The sequence below is a fragment of the Ranitomeya variabilis genome, chromosome 2 (genome assembly GCF_051348905.1).
Source record: "Ranitomeya variabilis isolate aRanVar5 chromosome 2, aRanVar5.hap1, whole genome shotgun sequence".
Lineage (NCBI taxonomy): Eukaryota > Metazoa > Chordata > Amphibia > Anura > Dendrobatidae > Ranitomeya > Ranitomeya variabilis.
In genome coordinates, this window is record NC_135233.1 from 1,042,982,810 (window position 1) to 1,043,003,130 (window position 20,321).

General features: G+C 41.6%; 1 protein-coding gene across 4 annotated transcripts in view; it reads left to right on the forward strand.

Moving 5' to 3' along the window:
• LPIN1 (lipin 1) overlaps window positions 1–16,474 on the forward strand; it is a 274,958-nt gene extending 258,484 nt beyond the window's left edge. For all 4 annotated transcript variants that reach the window (XM_077291442.1, XM_077291443.1, XM_077291444.1 and 1 more), the window contains exons 16-20: window positions 1,284–1,370; window positions 1,679–1,831; window positions 3,334–3,448; window positions 5,752–5,855; window positions 13,494–16,474. In XM_077291442.1, coding sequence (XP_077147557.1) covers window positions 1,284–1,370; window positions 1,679–1,831; window positions 3,334–3,448; window positions 5,752–5,855; window positions 13,494–13,653 — 619 coding nt within the window. In that variant the 3' untranslated portion in view covers window positions 13,654–16,474. The remainder of the gene's footprint in view (window positions 1–1,283; window positions 1,371–1,678; window positions 1,832–3,333; window positions 3,449–5,751; window positions 5,856–13,493) is intronic.
• The last annotated feature ends 3,847 nt before the right edge of the window (window positions 16,475–20,321 follow it).

Sequence of the window (20,321 nt, forward strand, 5' to 3'; positions counted from 1 at the left end):
TCCGCAGTTATCTCCTTCTCAAAAATATTGGGAAATAAAATAAAGGCCCTGCAGAAGTTTGACCCAATGACCTTGTCGGACCTTCATCCATCCATGGATGTAATATTACTTGGCTGATATACAGTATGTAATTTTCCCATATTCTCCAATCTTTATAGATTTCATAAGGGGGTTCAAAACTTTGTATGGAAGTAAAACAATCCTACATTTTATTTAGTTATTATTATAGATTTGTAAACATTTTTTGGCCCACTAGATGATGCCAATCTGACAACATTTTAATATGACCTGTTGACTAAAATTTAAAAAGAACCTGTCATGCCAGAGAATGCTATTAACCTGCGGATGCAGGGTTAATCTGCATGATAATAGCATTACAATGAGGAGCGGCTACTGTACTGAAAGTGCGACACCCGAGAGAAAACATGCTCATTTCCTTCCAGCAGCTGCCGGCTTTCAGTCATACAGGCATGGACGGGAGCGGTTACAATCACCGCTCACAGCAATTTGACTGACAGCTGGGTCGACACTAGTACACCAATGAGCTGTCTGTCAATCAATGCTGAGCCAGCTTTCAGTCAAAAAACTGTAAACGGTGATTGTAACCACTGCATGCCTGCCTATATGACTGAAAGCCGGCGCTCCCGGGAGGAAATAAGTCTTTCTTCCCTCATGTGTCGCACTTTGAGCATTGTAGTCGGGCCACATTGTAACGCTATTGTTCTGCATATTAACCCAAATATCTGCAAGTTAATAGCTTTATCCAAAGTGACAGTGTAGCTTTAAATAATTAATTCCAGGATAACCAGAATTAACTTAAAGTGGCACCTAACACTTACAGGCAATATATTGCTAGAAAATTACCTGTTAGGTTTTGATCACATACATTTTATTTATTTTTTTTAATTTCTTTTCATATCACATGTAAAATGAAGGATAATTCTGAAATCTTGAAGTTTTCACTCTGGCTGATACTTCCTGTTGTGTAGAGATCACTTCTTAGCAGTCATCTCATTATCATCACAGACACACTTACAGTGACTGGTAACATCTTTATAAGTAGTAGATGACATAAGATCCAGGGTACACAAGTGATGGTCACAGCTCACCTCCACCCCTTTCCTTCAAAATGACCTCCACATAGATTACCGATCATGCCCACAACTGTGAGTCTCTTCCTATCTACACATCCAGTGGTCTGTGTGATGGCTGTAAAGCTCTGAATGCTGTTAGCAGAAACCTTTCTACAATCGTCAAGTGAAATCTTCGGTTTTCTTTTTCAGATCAGATACGTTAGGTCACATTTTACCAACGCTAGGAAAAGACTGGACTCACCAGGGTATTGCAAAACTCTATCATAAAGTCAGCCAGTGAGTATTACAACATTATCCCCAAGTATTTGCCCTACCTTCTTATATAAGACTGGGAATTTACAGCCAAACAGCTGCCATATTGATGACCTGTTCTTGGGATCTCTGGGTCTATAGGACATCCTATAGTACAACTTGCCCACGCCAGTAGTATGTCCACTTAGATATATTTTTCACCAGCAGCCCTAACCCATCTCTCTCACCCGAGTCTGACTCTAACCTGCCAGAAGATTTCATAGATTTGCTTCTTACCCTTATTCTTGTTCCCTTTCCCATTTTATGTCTTTCTTCTTCTTCTCATGGAACAGAAATGGTTACAAATTCCTCTACTGCTCTGCACGAGCTATCGGGATGGCAGACATGACCCGAGGATATCTGCACTGGGTTAATGAGCGTGGCACAGTCCTACCCCAAGGACCCGTCCTCTTGAGTCCTAGTAGTTTGTTCTCTGCGTTACACAGGTATTGGCAGCAGCTTAACTTCATAATGACTAACCAAATAAAACCTTAGATTTTCTTAGGTTTTATTTTTCACATATTTTCTTGCGTCAACGTTTATTTAAATTGTGGCGTGTAAGAGCTCATACACACAGGAAAATGATGGATTATTCAGAGGACCTCTGAGCTATCGTAATACGGTAGCATTAGAAATATATGGAGCATTACTGTACCTGAACGTAGCTCAAGTCTCATACATAAGCTCCATTAGATGCCTTTTGACGCCAATATAGTCTCCTGGAAGCATTGCTTGTAGGAGTGAATATCTGTAAAATAAAGTGTCGTACAGAGGCGCCTCATGGTGGCGCACAGAACAGGCTTCATACATAGAGGTTTGTATAACATATATGGAGGTCATGGAGCCATATTTGAAGGTTGCAGTAATTTATAGCTTACAATTATGTTAAAGGGAACCTGTCATCAGTTTCATGCTACCCAAACCACGGGCACCATGAATCAAAGCCTGGAAGCCAGGTATGTTTAGTCTGAAATGCTGAATGTTTAAACATACTTTGAAGAGCCGGCCAGGGACTGTGAGTCTCGGTTGACCAATCCGATGCAATCCCTGGCCATATTCTCCTGTTGACTAACAGGTCTGTAACACTGGTGGGTGCATCACAGGCCCGACTTACAATGGAGGGGCGTAACTAAGCGACTACCTAGTTTTCACTAGAGCCTCTGGTAGTGACAATAGGCTTGGTCACAGGTCGCTGCCAAGTATCATTCCAGTGTAGTCCACGGACATGACCCACAGGTCAGAGCAGATACAGGATGGCGAGACAGAGGCGTAGACAAATGGTCAGGGTAGGTAGCACCAGTTTACTATACAAACTGGGGTCTGGAATGGAGAAATCAGAATAGACAAGCCGGGTCGATAACAGAGGAGACTAAACAGGTACACCTTTGCAGGAAGCTAGAGACAAATGCAACTAGAACCTAAGCTCAGGCAAAAGGTAGGAGGGAGGAGTCGCTTAATATATCCTTTGCCTGGCAGGGTATTGACTGGGGAAGACAAACCCTGCAGAACACAGAAGGGTTAAACTCCTGCAGGATCTTGCCGCACCTCCTTATAAACAGTTGGAAACAGCAGGGATAGGCAGCAAAGTTTGGAAGTGCTGCATTAAGACTCAGCACAGTGGTCTGACACAGGGAGGAGCAGAGCGGCAAACAAAGTGAATAGGGCGGTGCTGAGAAGCCGTGAGAGTTGCTGGTGTGACAACAGGAGCGGGGTGGGGAGACTACGTCCCAAACCTCATCGGACAAGTCAGCCTAGACACACACAGTCCCCTCCTGGCTCTTCAAAACATGTTTTACTCTGAAACGAAGCAAGTCTGTGGTTCAGGCAGCATGAGTGTGATGACAGGTTCCTTGTAATGTTTTGGATTAGTTCTGTATTATTACCGCATCGGTCCTCCACATATGGTTTCATCATTTTCTCTTTAAATCAAATCATTTTTTTTTTACAGGGAAGTAATAGAAAAGAAGCCGGAAAAATTCAAGATCGAGTGTTTGACAGATATTAAAAATCTGTTTCACCCAAACACTGAACCTTTCTACGCTGCTTTTGGGAATAGACCTACGGTGAGTGCAGCAATGAAAATATGGTTATTGGGTGGTGTGGTATTATACCAATGTTACATGACTGCATGGATATGATCTTAACAGATTTACTAATTTTTACACAGAAAATGTTAAAATTTTTTCTAATTACCTGTCATCGGGTTTTTTCATTTAAAACCAAATTCAAATTCTTATGTATTAAATTTGTTTTGAGAATGTCACTCTTGCCCCTTCAGTTGGCAGCATATGCCACAATTTCACAATTCTCTCCTGCTCATGCCCTGGTCCTCTGATTAATTGTACTTCCGCCAGATTTTCCAGGTTGCGTAGATGACATTACAAATATCATCCACATCAGTCAAAGGCAGAGGGGCGACTTTCGCAGGATCGCATCTGGTGCTGACCATGATCTGGGGCGCTCATTGTTAGAGATCGAGTTCAAGTTGAATTTACTAAAATTTGCAGTTTCAAGAAAACTCGAAAACTTTGAGATTTAGTTCACGGTTTGCAAAAAAAATTCCAACTTTTGTGTCTCACTTTCTTTCTCGTAAATCTCTCTTGTAAATCTCTCTTTTGTAAATCTACGTTTCTATCTGTCTTTTTCTCATTAATCTCTCTCTCTCTCCCTCTCGTTACTCACGCTTTCTCTCCCTCTTGTTAATCACTCTCTCTCCTTCTCATAAATCTTTCTCTCTCCCTCTCGTAAATCTTTTTCCCTCTCTCTTGTAAATTTCTCTCTCGTAAATTTCTCCCTTGCAAATCTAATTTTTTTCCTCCCTCCCTTTTGTAAATCTCGCCCTAACTCTCATAAATACCGGTATCTCTCTCTCTCGTAAATCTCTCTCTCCCTTTTGTAAATCTTTGTTTCCCTCTGGCAAATCACTTTCTCCTCCTGTCGTAAATCAGTCTGTCTCCCCCTGTCGTAAATCCCTGTCTCCCCCATCGTAAATCTCTGTCTCCCCCGCCATAAATCTGTCTCCCCTGTCGTAAATGTCTGTCTCCCCTGTCTTAAATCTCTGTCCCCCCCTGTCATAAATCACTCTGTCTCCCCAGTCATAATTGTCTGTCTCCTCCTGCTGTAAATCTTTGTCTCCCCCTGTCGTAAATCTGTCTTCCCTTGTCATAAATCTCTGTCTCCCGTCATAAATGTCTGTCTCCCCCTGTCGTAAATCTGTCTCCCCCTGTCATAAATCTGTCTCCCCCTGTCATAAATCTGTCTCCCCCTGTCATAAATCTGTCTCCCCCTGTCATAAATATCTGTCTCCCCCTGTCATAAATCTCTGTCTGCCCTGTCGTAAATGTCTTTCCCCCTGTCGTAAATCTCTGTCTCCCCCTGCCATAAAGCTCTGTCTCCCCATGCTGTAAATCTTTGTCTCCCCCTGTCATAAATCTCTGTCTCCCCCTGTCGTAAATCTCTCTGTCTCCCCTGCCATAAATCTTTCTGTCTCCACCTGTCGTATATCTGTCTCTCGCTTCCGCTCTACCTGCCTTTTGTAAATCTCTCTCCCTTTTGTAAACCTCATCCAATCTGCTTATTCTGAATTATCTTTATTGTACATTATTGGACAACCGCTTTCTAATTTGAAGCCTGACCGGTGACAATCGTAGATCTTGCTTCAGGTACCTGTATGAATAACCGGGTACGCTGCAGCTATTATCGCCAGTATGCCTTTATATGATGTCCGCATGCTCTACAATGTTCACAAAAAATACACTTTAAAACACAATTTTCTTTTTTTTTAATATATGAAATTGTTAATTTTGATTCCACGATCCTTAGTTTTCTTTTCATTTTGAATAAGCGATAATTTGGGTTTGGAAATGTTCCGAGTCTTACAGCGGTTTATCTGCTCATCTGTGGCTCAGCACAGTCTGAATCAGTATTTCTCCTGTGAAGTCACGAGCCCGTTTGCCTGTTAATATTTTATGTATCCACCTCCTATAAAACGCTGTGACATCCACACAGCTTAATGCTCCCCGTGGTAACAGGATCTTGGTTTTGGCAGGATTAGATCTGACTGAATAGGACAGAGATTAAAACACTTGTATTAATCCAATAGGAGGCGTCTGTGAATTTACGACGGTGTCCACATAAAACCCAAGCACTCGCGCACCCTTAGAGGATATTTATTGAGTCTTACACAGAACCTTTTTATTGGACTTTTTCTCATTCTGTGTTTTTTATCTGCTTACACAGAGGACTTCTCTTTATGACGTGATAAATCAATGGAAATGCTCTGAACTTGCCGGAGTTGATGCCATTATTGCTCCGTAAAACTGCCAACACTGTAAACTAATCTGCGTATTTTTTATGATTTACACAGGATGTTTATTCATATAAGCAAGTGGGAGTTTCTCTAAACAGAATATTTACCGTCAATCCCAAAGGAGAACTCATTCAGGAGCATGCGAAGACCAACATCTCCTCGTGAGTATCTGTCCTGTTGTAACTTGGTAGAGTAGACGATTGTGGGGCATTGGATCGCTCAGGTTGGACACCAATTTTATGAAGCCCCTAAGCCAACTGATATAAACCTCTTTGAAAATCGGAAGGCGTTACAGAATTGTGCGGAGTCAGACTCGAATATTCCAAAACATTTTACAGTGAGAACACACAAGTAATAAAGGGGTTTTACCATGATTGGATGTTATCCCCTGTCGTAACTTAATAATCACTGGGAATCCATTTGCTGTGAGTCCCACCCATCTGCTGAAGGGAATTTGGAGAAGCCCTGTCGATATGGAGCGGAGGTCAACCATGCACAACTCCGCTCCAATCATTGACTATTTGATTGCCGAAGATAGCCAAGGACAGTGTGATAACTTTCAATTTTGGTAAAACCCTTGTCCCAACCATCTGCAGAACAGATTTCGGAAAAGCCCTGTCGATATGAAGTGGAAGTCGAACATGCATAACTCCGCTCCAATCATTGCCTATTTGACTGCTGAAGATAACTTAAGACATTGCTATAACTTTCAATTTTTCTAAAACTCATCCCACCCATCTTAAGAATGGATTTTGGAAAAGCCCTGTCGATATGGAGCAGAGGTCGAACATGCACAATTCCGCTCTAATCATTGCCTATTTGACTGCCGAAGATAGCCAAGGACAGTGTGATAACGTTCAATTTTGGTAAAACCTCTGTCGATATAGAGCAGAGGTCGAACATGCACTACTCCGCTCCAATCATTGCCTATTTGACTGCCGAAGATAACCTAAGACAGTGCGATAACTTTCAATTTTGGTAAAAATACCCTTTAAGGGTATGTTCACACTTTACATTTATTACGCAGCGTGTTTGGTGCATAAAATGTCCATCGTTTTACAGTACCAGCATAATCAGTGGCATTTCTGAAATCTCATGTACACACTGTTTTTTCCCCACATATTTTTGTTGTTTCTTGCCTCCACTCTGGTTTTTGGTGCAGAAAAAACCTGCTGCAAAAAAAGCAACGTGTGAACATACCCTAATAAACCTTTCGAAAATCATCTTAAAGAAAAAAAAGAAACATTGATAAAAAAAATGGTAAATTGATTACAAATGCATATTTTTAGCACAGAATTTTGACATCTACACTATAAAGTGTGTGGCGTAAGGAAGACTAATGTGACTATGGGTCCTAGTGAGTTGCTTCCAACCTTTTGGTTAATCTTGCCCTGTAGATCTCATTTATCAAACTGGTCTAGTTGGCTGTAGTAAGTAAAGCTCAGCTTATTCTACACTTGTAGGTCGCTGTGAGCAGCAAGGCCCTAATGTAAATCCTAGATCTAACCTATGGCCGATGTTGGGGGGGAATTTCAACACCCAATCCATTTGACCCCAGGGGAGATGAGCCTCAGCCAGAATGTGCATGTGTATAGGGGTCGGGATTAATGGTGGTCTGCCAACTGCGACCTGATGTGTAAGTCCAGCTTAGGCTATGGAGTCTTTTTGAGTTTCTGCTCTGTTTCTGCTGCCAAAACTCCATAAAAATCTCATCGTGCACGTAGCCTTAAAGGGTTTATCCAGGGGCTCTCTTTAAGCATTAATAGGTGAGATAAAGTGGATAATTCCAACATCTTCAATTGAATTATAAAAAATAAATAAATAAAACATAATTATTTGGTCACACTAAAATTTCAAAGGCAAGTCATAGTCTTGATGAAGAGCCTAGCATGGGCTTGAAACGCGTAGGCTAGGTTTGTTTTAATTATTGTGTCTGTGAAATTTTAGTGTAATCAAATATATACCGGTATATATATATTTTAATTCAATTGTGGATGCTGGAATTATCTACCTTATTCACATTTGGGAACTGGTCCACATATTTGGCCGTGCACCGCACCCAACAAACTACTGTCGAAAAGCTGCTGATGTGGTGTCCGTCAGCCGCTTACCAGACTTTGTGCACACGTAGCAGTGATCATGCATCTGTCCTATTGATGGAAATGGGCTGCGTGTATAGTACTTGCCCGGCATTCACAATGCGAGATAATACCTGGCAAACATGCCACATAATTACATCCGGATGTGGAAGTACAGCCGCTCCTTAGTCTCAGGGTAGGGTCTGTGCTCCGTCACTTACTGGAGACTGCAATAGTCTGTTACATTGATCATAAGGTCAACACTCTGTTATGGCCTCCAACAAAAAAGTTTGTAAAAGTTAAAAAAAATAGCCAAAAGCCCCCTTTTTCCTTTTCTACAGACCCTTGCTGAAATATAAACAATTTTCATGATACATTACCCTTTAGTGGATTTTATATTGGCATTTTTAAATTAATGGGATTTCTGGTAAAAGTATGATTTATTATTTTTTCTGCAAATTCTGAAAAAAGTATTAATTGTTCATAAATAAAATCCCCTAAAAAAATTTTTTTGATCATATATTTAATCATCTGTCCTAAAACTGTGATTTGATCAATTGTTAATGGATTGCAAAAATAGGAGGAATCCAATTAGCACACAGATTCATTAATTACTTTCCCGAGAATCTTTCCTCAGTAATTATCTCCGCTTGGTTATTAGGCGATGCGAAAACCTGCTGATAATAAAGCTCAGTGCTGCTGATAATTATATGATGATATATATATATATATATATATATATATATATATATATATATATATATATATATATATATATATACACCTCTGAAAACTATGTGCAGGTTAATATAATGTGCTAATCTCTGGTAATGTATACTTAATATTGCTTCCTTGTGTTTAACCTTTTGTGGGACTTTCTCTCTGCCACTGTATTTATATAGTGACACTGATGGAGTTGATCATATGGTTTGTAGCCTTTATAATTAAAGTATTATTCTCATCGTCTACCTTTATGGTAAATCCCTGGAATATTGGACCTGCATCTATCTCAAGATCAGGGCCCTAATAGGGTTATTCCCAAATTGTTATCTCTGAGCTGTCTCCTTACTGTCTCCTAACTTCCTGGCTTCCGGTGGGGCGGTGCTTTCCTCCTTGAGTGACAGTTCTGGTGAGTAGCAGAGCTGTAGTAGTAATAAAGCTATAAAGCTCAGCACCAGTTCTGCTGTAACACATTCAGCCATCAGTGGTTTGTTCTGGAGTGTGTGCACTTCTTATCACTATATTTACGCATAGAAATAACAGGGCGTTTCAGCAATACACTGGGGACAGTGAGCTGTGAAGCTGGGTGCCAAGGTTTGTGATTCTACAGGCTGGAGTCACACTTAACGCATAAAAAAATCGGTCCAATTTTGACGGACGAGAATCGCACCAATGTTCTCCTAACAGTGATCCGTGTGTAATCCGTTTGCTGTGCGATGATGCGATCTCCTCGCATCAAGTAACCGTGTGACATCTGTATGGCATCCGTATGCAATGCGATTTTAACATGAGCTTTTACATGCAGCAGTTCTCTCTCTGTAAAAGCTCATGTTAAAATCGTATTGTCATACACAACTGTACACATCCTTTTAAAACCAAATATTCTTCAAAACATATATATATATATACACTCACCGGCCACTTTATTAGGTACACCATGCTAGTAACGGGTTGGACCCCCTTTTGCCTTCAGAACTGCCTCAATTCTTCGTGGCATAGATTCAACAAGGTGCTGGAAGCATTCCTCAGAGATTTTGGTCCATATTGACATGATGGCATCACACAGTTGCCGCAGATTTGTTGGCTGCACATCCCAAAGATGCTCCATACAAGGCAGGATGGATCCATGCTTTCATGTTGTTTACGCCAAATTCTGACCCTACCATCCGAATGTCGCAGCAGAAATCGAGACTCATCAGACCAAGCAACGTTTTTCCAATCTTCTACTGTCCAATTTCGATGAGCTTGTACAAATTGTAGCCTCAGTTTCCTGTTCTTAGCTGAAAGGAGTGGTACCCGGTGTGGTCTTCTGCTGCTGTAGCCCATCTGCCTCAAAGTTCGACGCACTGTGCGTTCAGAGATGCTCTTAGGCCTACCTTGGTTGTAACGGGTGGCGATTTGAGTCACTGTTGCCTTTCTATCAGCTCGAACCAGTCTGCCCATTCTCCTCTGACCTCTGGCATCAACAAGGCATTTCCGCCCACAGAACTGCCGCTCACTGGATTTTTTTTCTTTTTCGGACCATTCTCTGTAAACCCTAGAGATGGTTGTGCGTGAAAATCCCAGTAGATCAGCAGTTTCTGAAATACTCAGACCAGCCCTTCTGGCACCAACAACCATGCCACGTTCAAAGGCACTCAAATCACCTTTCTTCCCCATACTGATGCTCGGTTTGAACTGCAGGAGATTGTCTTGACCATGTCTACATGCCTAAATGCACTGAGTTGCCGCAATGTGATTGGCTGATTAGAAATTAAGTGTTAACAAGAAGTTGGACAGGTGTACCTAATAAAGTGGCCGGTGAGTGTATATATACTGTATTCGGCTCTCTGGAACTTTTCAACCTTTTCCCACATATCATGCTTCAAACATAAAGATACCAAATGTAAATTTTTGGTGAAGAATCAACAAGTGGAACACAATTGTGAAGTTGAATGAAATTTATTGGTTATTTAAAATTTTTGTGGAAATTCAAAAACTGAAAAGTGGGGCGTGCAATATTATTTGGCCCCTTTAACTTAATTCTTTGTTGAGCAACCATTTCTTGCGATTACAGCTGCAAGTCACTTGAAGTATGTCTCTATCAGTTTTGTACATCGAGAGACTGAAATTCTTGCCCATTCTTCCTTGGCAAACAGCTCGAGCTCAGTGAGGTTTGATGGAGATCGTTTGTGAACAGCAGTTTTCAGCTCTTTCCACAGATTCTCGATTGGATTGAGGTCTGGACTTTGACTTGTGAACCATTCCATTGTAGATTTTGCTTTATGTTTGGGATCATTGTCTTGTTGTAAGACAAATCTCCGTCCCAGTCTCAGGTCTTTTGCAGACTCCAACAGGTTTTCTTCAAGAATGGTCCTGTATTTGGCTCCATCCATCTTCCCATCAATTTTAACCATCTTCCCTGTCCCTGCTGAAGAAAAGCAGGCCCAAACCATGATGCTGCCACCACAATGTTTGACAGTGGGGATGGTGTGTTCAGGGTGTGAGCTGTGTTGCCTTTACGCCAAACATATCGTTTGGCATTGTTGCCAAAAAGTTTGATGTTCGATTTTGGTTTCATCTGACCAGAGCACCTTCTTCCACATGTTTGGTGTGTCTCCCAGGTGGCTTGTTGCAATCTTTAAGCAACACTTTTTATGGATATCTTTGAGAAAGTACATATATATACACTACCGTTCAAAAGTTTAGGGTCACCCAGACAACTTTGTGTTTTCCATGAAAACTCATACTTTTATTAAACAAATGAGTTGCCAAATGAATTGAAAATCTAGTCCAGACGTTGACAAGGTTCAAAAAAAAGATTCTTATATGAAATCATAATTTTCTTCTTCAAACTTTGCTTTCGCCAAAGAATGCTCCCTTTGCAGCAATTACAGCATTGCAGACCTTTGGCATTCTAGCAGATAATTTGCTGAGGTAATCTAGAGAAATTTCACCCCATGCTTCCAGAAGCCCCTCCCACAAATTGATTTGGCTTGATATGCACTTTTTGAGTACCATACGGTCAAGCTGCTCCCACAACAGCTCAATGGGGTTGAGATCTGGTGACTGCGCTGGCCATTCCATTACAGATAGAATACCAGATGCATGCTTCTTCCCTAAATAGTTCTCGCATAATTTGGAGGTGTGCTTTGCGTCATTGTCCTGTTGTAGGATGAAATTGGCACCAATCAAGCTCTGACGACAGGGTATGACATGGCGTTTCAAAATGGAGTCATAGCCTTCCTTATTCAAAATCCCTTTTATCTTATATAAATCTCCCACTTTACCAACACCAAAGCAACCCCAGAACATCATATTACCTCCACCATGCTTGACAGATGGCGTCAGGCACTCTTCCAGCATCTTTTCAGTTGTTCTGCGTCTCACAAATGCTCTTCTGTGTGATCCACACACCTCATACTTGGATTCGTCTGTCCATAACACTTTTTTCCAATCTTCCTCTGTCCCATGTCTGTGTTCTTTTGCCCATATTAATATTTTCCCTTTATTAGCAAGTCTCAGATATGGCTTTTTCTTTGCCACTCTGCCCTGAAAACCAGCATCCCGGAGTCACCTCTTCATTATAGACATTGACACTGGTGTTTTGCATGTACAATTTAGTGAAGCTGCTAGTTGAGGACCTGTGAGGCGTCGATTTCTCAAACTACAGACTCTAATGTACAGTTGTGCAGCAGGTCCTCCCTCTTCTCTTTCTACTTTGGTTAGAGCCTGTTTGTGCTCTCCTCTGAAGGGAGTAGTACACACCGTTGTAAGAAATCTTCAGTTTCTTGGCAATTTCTCGCATGGAATAGCCTTCATATCTGAGAACAAGAATAGATTGTCGAATTTCACATGAAATTTTTTTCTGGCCATTTTGAGAGTTTAATGGAACCAACAAATGTAATGCTCCAGATTCTCAACTAGCTCAAAGGAAGGTCAGGTTTATAGGTTTTCTAATCAGCCAAACTGTTTTCAGCTGTGCTAACATACTTGCACAAGGGTTTTTAAGGGTAGTCTAACCATCCATTAGCCTTCTTACACAGCAAACACAAAGTACCATAAGAACACTGGAGTGATGGTTGTTGGAAATGGGCCTCTATACACCTATGAAGATATTGCATTACAAACCAGACGTTTGCAGCTAGAATAGTCATTTACAACATTAACACTGTATAGAGTGTATTTCTGAATCATTTAATGTTAGCTTCATTGTGAAAAACTGTACTTTTCTTTCAAAAATAAGGAAATTTCTAAGTGACCCTAAACTTTTGAACGGTAGTGTATATATACATAACCTATTCTATGTGTATAAATCTATTCTATCTATTCTATTCTATTCTAACCTCAGTGTGATTTTACTGTACACCGCACATGAATTGCCGGGTTTTCAAAGGACACCGGTGCGTATTTCTCGCAAGTCACAATGATGGTCCGTGTGGTGTTCGATTTTTTTCTCGCACCCAGAGACTTGTATTGGCGAGTCTTGGCCGATATACGCTGCAAATCCTAACTTAGCTAGTTAGCACCTACCCACCAGATAAGTGATAACTTGCTGATTGCTGTTGAGTCTGCACACTCACAACCCCACCCATCCCACGAATGCAGCTCTGAAATGTCACGCAAGAGTGGAGCTTGACCACGCGTATGCACAGGCACACTGAGATAGCTGAGTACAGTGATTAGCAAGTTATAAACCATCCTGTGCAAAAAAAAAAGTGGGGAGTCATTTTTTTAAGGGTTTCTAACAGCAATTTTTCCCCAGAAATAGCACCAATTTTGTCCATTGCTAGGGTCTGGTACTGCAGCCGAGACTCATTTAGGTGACATATCAATGGACAGTGTTATTCCTTTAAAAAAAAAAAAACACTGAAATGTTTTTCTAAAATTATATATTTTCCTAAATTTTTGAGACTTTGGAGAAGCGGCTCAACTACCTGCAATATCCAAGAACGACTGTGGTCATTATATACTGTAGCGCTCACCATGTTGCCACTCACATGACGTTTTTTGTCTTTTCAGCTACGTTCGGCTCTGTGAGGTGGTGGATCATGTCTTCCCGCTGTTAAGAAGAAGCCATTCCTCGGATTTCCCTTGCTCAGACACTTACAGCAATTTCACATATTGGAGAGAACCTTTACTCCCATTTGAGAACCAAGATCTACACCCTACGGCTTCTTAAGGAAAAATGAAAACAAAAAAAATCTGTGCTACATCTGATACGTCTCGATGCCCTGAACTTCATCGGCTGCGCAAGTCGGGTGGCAAAATAATTATTTTGACTTGATATGTTCCAGCTGGGATTGCTTCTGCTGTTTTCGAGGAGGTTTCTATAGAATTTGCGTTCTTCAGAGAACTGTATTGATTGACATGAGTAATATGTGCTTTCTCTGTACATGACCGGAGGGCTGTGTGCGTACTGTAACACAAGACTGCACCCTCCCCTCCTAATACGCGAGGCTTCTGTGGCATCAGATCTCAACTGGGAAAAGAATCTAGGCTATGAAATCCTGCAATGTGAAGAGAGATGCAATTGATATCATCCGGCCATTGTTTTTCCACCGTTCTATTTCGATATAGGAAAGGACAAGCTTATTTATAATGTGCGGCCTCCACCGGACTGAGGTCCTTGGGTGTAACGCTTATGTTAAAGTGTTCCCTCCCATTGAGTTCTATATGGTTGCGATTCTAGACTGTGTAAGCGTATATTGCACCTACGTTTATTCAAAGCATTAATCTGATTACTTGCTATGGGCAATCCCCAGAATTAAGTCCAATTTGGTACATTTTGGGAAGTTCTGTGTAATGAAGAGATTAGTGGATAGATAGGTCCTGTACATTTCTCAAGACTTAGCCATGCGGAAATGTATTTCTGGATCTGCCCATAGACAAAGATTAATATATACAATAATTAATAATCTAGGGGTATGTTTACACTTAGTTTTTTTTTTATGGATTTTGAAGCAGATCCTCTTTATAATCCACATCAAAGAGTATTTGAATCAGTTTTTGATGCCAATTCGTGAGCATTTCTTAAGATTGATAGGGGTCTGACCACTAAGACCCACGATAAATGGTAGAATAGGAGTCCTGAGCTTCTGATCCGCTCCAAGTGTAAAAGTAAGGTGCTTTTTGCATCACTCTTTACTTTTGAAAGCAGCAGTAGCCATACTTCTCAACATTGAAATCCCCAAAATTGGGATAGGTGAAGATGTTGTCTGGTGAAAACAAGTCATCACTAGTGATGAGCGAACGTGCTGGGATAAGGTGTTACCTGAATACCCTCGTGTGCTTATAGAGTATCATCGGCGTACTCGAATACTATATTTCAGTCATCCTAGCTGCATGTCTCATGTCTTTTTGACAGCCGCAACACATACAGGGATTTGTTAGGCAATCCCTGCATGTGCCGCGGCTGTCGCAACACATGCATCCGCGGTAACTCGAATATAGCAATCGAACACGCCGAAGACACTCTATTAGTACACGAGGATACTCAGGTAACACCTTATCCCAGCACGCTCGCTTATCACTAGTCATCACCTGTCAAGGTGATACCTTGTTGACTGTGAGGGTCCGACCCCCGAAACCCTAACCGATTTGTAGAACAGGGAAACCTTTATCCATGCAGTGGCAGTGTTCATGTTTGACCATTGCTCCATTTATTCCCTATGGGGCTTCCTTGCACTGTGTTCGACTATTTTCGGAAGCCCTATAGAGAATGAATGGAGCAATGGTTGGGTATTCAATCTGCCGCTTCATTTTGTAATGGGGATAAAATGTTCTACCTGATCGATGCAGGATAGGGGATAACTTGTTTTTTTCTGGGCAACCTCTTTAAACCTAACCCCAGAAGTGCCCCGAAAAGATCCACTTTTGGAATGAATTTGCATAAACACTACCCTTTTGTGGCCATGTTCGGAGTTGGCATGCATTCAGTAAAACTTCATGGCGTGAAAAGAAAGGGAACCAAGGTCCACTGTACTACTGGACAGTGGCAGCATTAACTCTTGGATCCCCACCAAGATTACATTTTTCACTTAGTGGACCTACAAATCCAGTAATCAGTGAAGTTACATTGCCCGCTATGAAATTTTTGTGACCGGCACATATTTCACACACTGTACAGGTCCGCTCTACACTGTACACTGAAGTTTCGTTTGGTTTATCGTCTCCCAGAAGAAGACATCCATTGTTGTGTGTATGAATATAATAATACCATAGAATGAAAAGTAAGACTAGTATTAAATGCACATTATTATATGGCATGACGGCACACAGGGTACGTCATCGTATTGGCAGCTCTCTCATTTAGGCCATCATTTCATCTGAAGCTGCAAGATGGCATGGTTCTTTTTTACACTTCATTCAAATGGATCACACCAAAGGGATTTTACGCCTCGTATAAGAAAAAATAAAAATAACATAGGTGAAGAAAAGGAAAGGGCTGACAGCTTCTGCCTCAGTGAGCCGACATATTGATGGCCAGATGGCGGGCTGTTTTGAGAGACATTTACCTCACTGCCCCATCGGTCAGCACTTTTCAGAATCGTACCAAACCAAACTTTGAACTCTTCCTTCGGGCGTTCATAATCCATCCTAGTTTTCTAAAAACATTGATTTTTTTTTCCTTGTTCAAAAATATTTTCCCCACCTCGCACTGTCGCCAGATGGCATCGCTCATCGACGCACGACCTAGACAGACATAGTATGCAGGATTCCATAGGACCGTTGTAGAGTGCTATGTGGACTACTTATTCTTTCTATGAAAGAAATCCATGGGCTGCTTACATAGTAATGCAGGGTTTTTATTCACCTATATACTCATATCTATTTTTTTATTGTGTAATTGCTAAGAGGATGTATTGAGGTGCGACCAGTGTTGTGACAGAATCTTAATAATTGAGGGGGAAGAATCGCTGGGTTTACTGTGATGATCTATATTATTACTGTATGTTTTCATGCACTTAATTTACGCTGTATTAAAGCACAAAGCAGAGAAACTTGTGTGTCTTATGGATAGATTTGGGCTTAAAGGGAATCTGTCAGTAGGTTTTTGCTACCTCATCTGATAGTAGCAGTATGTAGGCAAAGAGAAGCTGAATCCAACGATGTATCACTTAGATTACTGGGTGCAGCCGTTCTGACACAATCAGAGCTTTTAGATTCAGACTGAAGCAGAGCTGAGAAAGCTAACCCTGCCCTCACCACAGCTAACCTCGCCCACACCATGCTCTCTGTGTACAAAGTCCATAGACAGTGAGGTGCTTAATTTACGGACTAGTCCGGAAATGTTAATCTCTTAGTGAATAATCCTTCACAGTTAGTAAACTACAGCACCCACTTTAACAAGTGACACATCCCTGAATTTTTGTTTCAGACTCTATCTCCTGCTGTCTTACGATTACATAGCAAAAACCCACTGACAGATTACCTTTAAGTTGTGTATGTGAGAGCTCATTAGCTTTTTATACCAACTAGGCGTCATTTAGTAGGCTTGTTGCCCATAGCAACCAATCACAGCGCTGCTTTCATTTTTCCAGAGGAGTTTTAGAAATCTAAGCAGAGCGCTGATTGGTTGCTATGGGCAACAAGGTCATTTTGTCAGACAGTTTTGATAACTGAGGCGTGATTTATTTTATTGGTTGTTGCTATAATTTTGAGAATAAAATGTGTTTATAAGACGTATTATAACACGTGACATAATGTATAATGTAGAATTAGGCTGGGGTGTGTAGAACTGCTGGTGGCTGGGACACAATTTTGCCCATGGATAAAACTCTCCACTGAAATCATATGGTCATAGACCTTTAATATGGGTTTGAACAAAGGGTTATGGCCTTATGAGTATTAAGACAAGAAGCCACGATTGCTCCATCTAGACACCTTCCAACGTCATATTAATCAACTGCAGTATATGGATATATTGATGTAGCAGAGCTGAACATGTCTTTTAACTCTTCTGTGCAGTCTATTGAGGAACAGATTGAATTAGAAACAGCTAGTACTCTCCACCAACAAGCAGAGGGTTGTGAAACCCAGTCATCTATAGTTTGGAGGGACCTTTTGAACTCCATTTTTGGCAATCAAAAAGACACCGTTCTTGATTCAATCGTGGCAGCAGAAGACAGCGCTGATCCTGGTCTCCAGTTCTGGTTTCAGACTCACAGTCCAAGTACGGACCATGATATTCAGACCGCTGGCAGGTCTCTTGACCTAAGTCTGGACATCTTGTTCCGCTCTTGGACTATGAATGTTGTAAATGTGTAACTTGCCTAAGGTCTCATATTCAATGCACCAGGGGCAAATATATCATTGGTGCAGCCTGTGCTGCTGCAGAAGAGCCCAACAGGTTAGGGGGCCCGACTCTATCTCCAAAGCCGGTGGAATTGGGCATTATTTGCGCTATTGGACTGCAAAGGTCCCACATATTGTTCTTGCACAGGGGCCTCTTCTGTCTGTGTCCGCCAGTCCACAGCACTATACAGAGGTACATGTGTCCTTGCGGCTCCCTTCTATGATGTCGCAGGCATTTCACGTGTTGCCTTATGACTTTTATGAACACATTGTTTAATTTGATAGAAAAGACCTTAATATGAATTTGGACTCGTTGGTAACGTTTGGTCCCATAGTCGTACGGTTTCCCTGTCTATAGAATAGGTAATAAATATATGATCACTGGGGGTCCTACCTCTGATCCTGAGAATAGGGGTCCAGAGCAGTGATGCACATATGTAATCTCCGGATCACTCAGTTCTGTAGGACTGACAGCAATAACCATTCTGTCTGTCCCTTGGTAGTGAATGTAGCGGTGGTTATGCCCTCAATTCACAGGGTCACTTCCATAGAAGTGTATAGACCAGTGGGGTCCCCAGATATCAAACATTTAACACCTTTCCTGTGGATAGGAGATAAATGTATTTAGCAGTAAAATATCTTTATAGAGCAATAATCGTTTTAATTTGCATTTCATAACTCAATACTTTGCATGAAAATAAGCAACTCTTATCGGAGAAATCGGCTTCTTTTTCACGCGTACTAATAATTTAGAAAAAAATAAAAATAAAATGATGGTTACTCTTTAAGGCCGGGATCACACATCCGACATTCACGGTCCTAGTATGGATTTCAATGTATAGGCTGGCATCAAGACTCATGACACGAAAATGTATCCTCAGCCGCTCCAGACTATGAATGTTGTATATATGACAGCTGGGAGTTATTACTGTAATTGTGTATTATTGTAGGATATACCCGTAAGGCGTGCCAAGTGATGGTCAGCTCTGCTGCATCTATATATATATATATTTTCATATTTAAATTATTTTCAATACTGTTATTATTTCTACACAATTAGTAGAGCTGAGTATTTTTCTATGCAGAGTGTGTGTCTTTTCTGAATTTTTTGTATTCTTAGTTAATCCTTTTGCTGTAATGTTGAGTTTGTTGCACGTACACTTATCCTCTCGCCCCGTGAGGCTTCGCTATGGCTCTAAGCTGCTGTAGAGTATTTGACTGTTAATCAGTCTGCACTGCTCATGAGTGATTTCGGTCGTGCTACTCTAGAACCAGCCCTGCACCTTGTGATACTGACACCCGAAATCACAGGGAGATCCAAACTGAAATTACATAAGTGGCAGTGAGGGGATCTCGAATTTAATTGAATTATTTGCTTAAAATGTTTTTTATTCACACAGGTAGGAAATACATGTCCTATCCGGGGGGGGGGTGGGAAGGGAAGGCCACGCCACTGAGACCCCTACCGGTCCTCCCGATTCTACTCTCCGCACGCTTTCAGTGCGAAGGGGTTTTTCTTACATTCATACAGGGCGGGTAATACATGTCCTATCGGGGGGGAATGACAGAAAAACGACTGGCACATCCAAACTAGTGTGAATAGGTGCATACCAGGAGCAGCTACCTCCATAAACAATATACAAAAAAGAAAGTTGCACTCTATCGTGCCAAAGCATGTAGAATATGAAATACATGCAATATGAATAGCAAAATGGCTTTTTGAACATTAGGAAAAATATTTGAGACGCTTTGCACAGAATTTGGCCAAATAGTGTGAGCCCATCAACCAACGTCAAGGTGGTCTCATTAATCTGATGGGTCCCTGACCTCCCTGTCCAAATGTGAACACTTACCGAAGGCTAATGTCTGTATGCATGGGTGAATGTGGACACCTCTCTCAGTAAAGCCTACATATATGGGTTGGCCGGAACCAAGTGTGATTAGATGTAATTAAAAACCACATCTAAGGGGGAAGGCCTCGCCATTGGGACCCCTAATGGTCCTTCTGGTTCTACTCTCCACATGCCTTCTGTACGAAGGGGTTTTTCTTACATTCATACAGATAGGTAATACATGTCCTATCGGGGGGAAGGCCTCACCACTGAGACCCCTACTGGTCCTCCCGGTTCTACTCTCCGCACGTCTTCAGTGCAAAGGGATTTTTCTTACATTCACATAGGGTAGGTAATACATGTCCTATCAGGGGGAAGGCCTCGCCATTGGGACCCCTAATGGTCCTTCTGGTTCTACTCTCCGCATGCCTTCCGTACGAAGGGGTTTTTCTTACTTTCATACAGGGTAGGTAATACATGTCCTATCAGGGGGGAAGGCCTCGCTACTGGGACTCCTAATGGTCCTCCCGATTCCACTCTCCACACGTCTGCAGTGCAAATGGGTTTTTCTAACAATCACACAGGGTAGGTAACACACGTCCTATCGGGGGGGGAGGCCTCGCCACTACGACCCCTACTGTTCTGCACACCTGCAGCCCGGAGGAGTTTGAGAATATGGGCAGACTTCCCATTATGGGCATTCTCCCATTATAGCTGCATG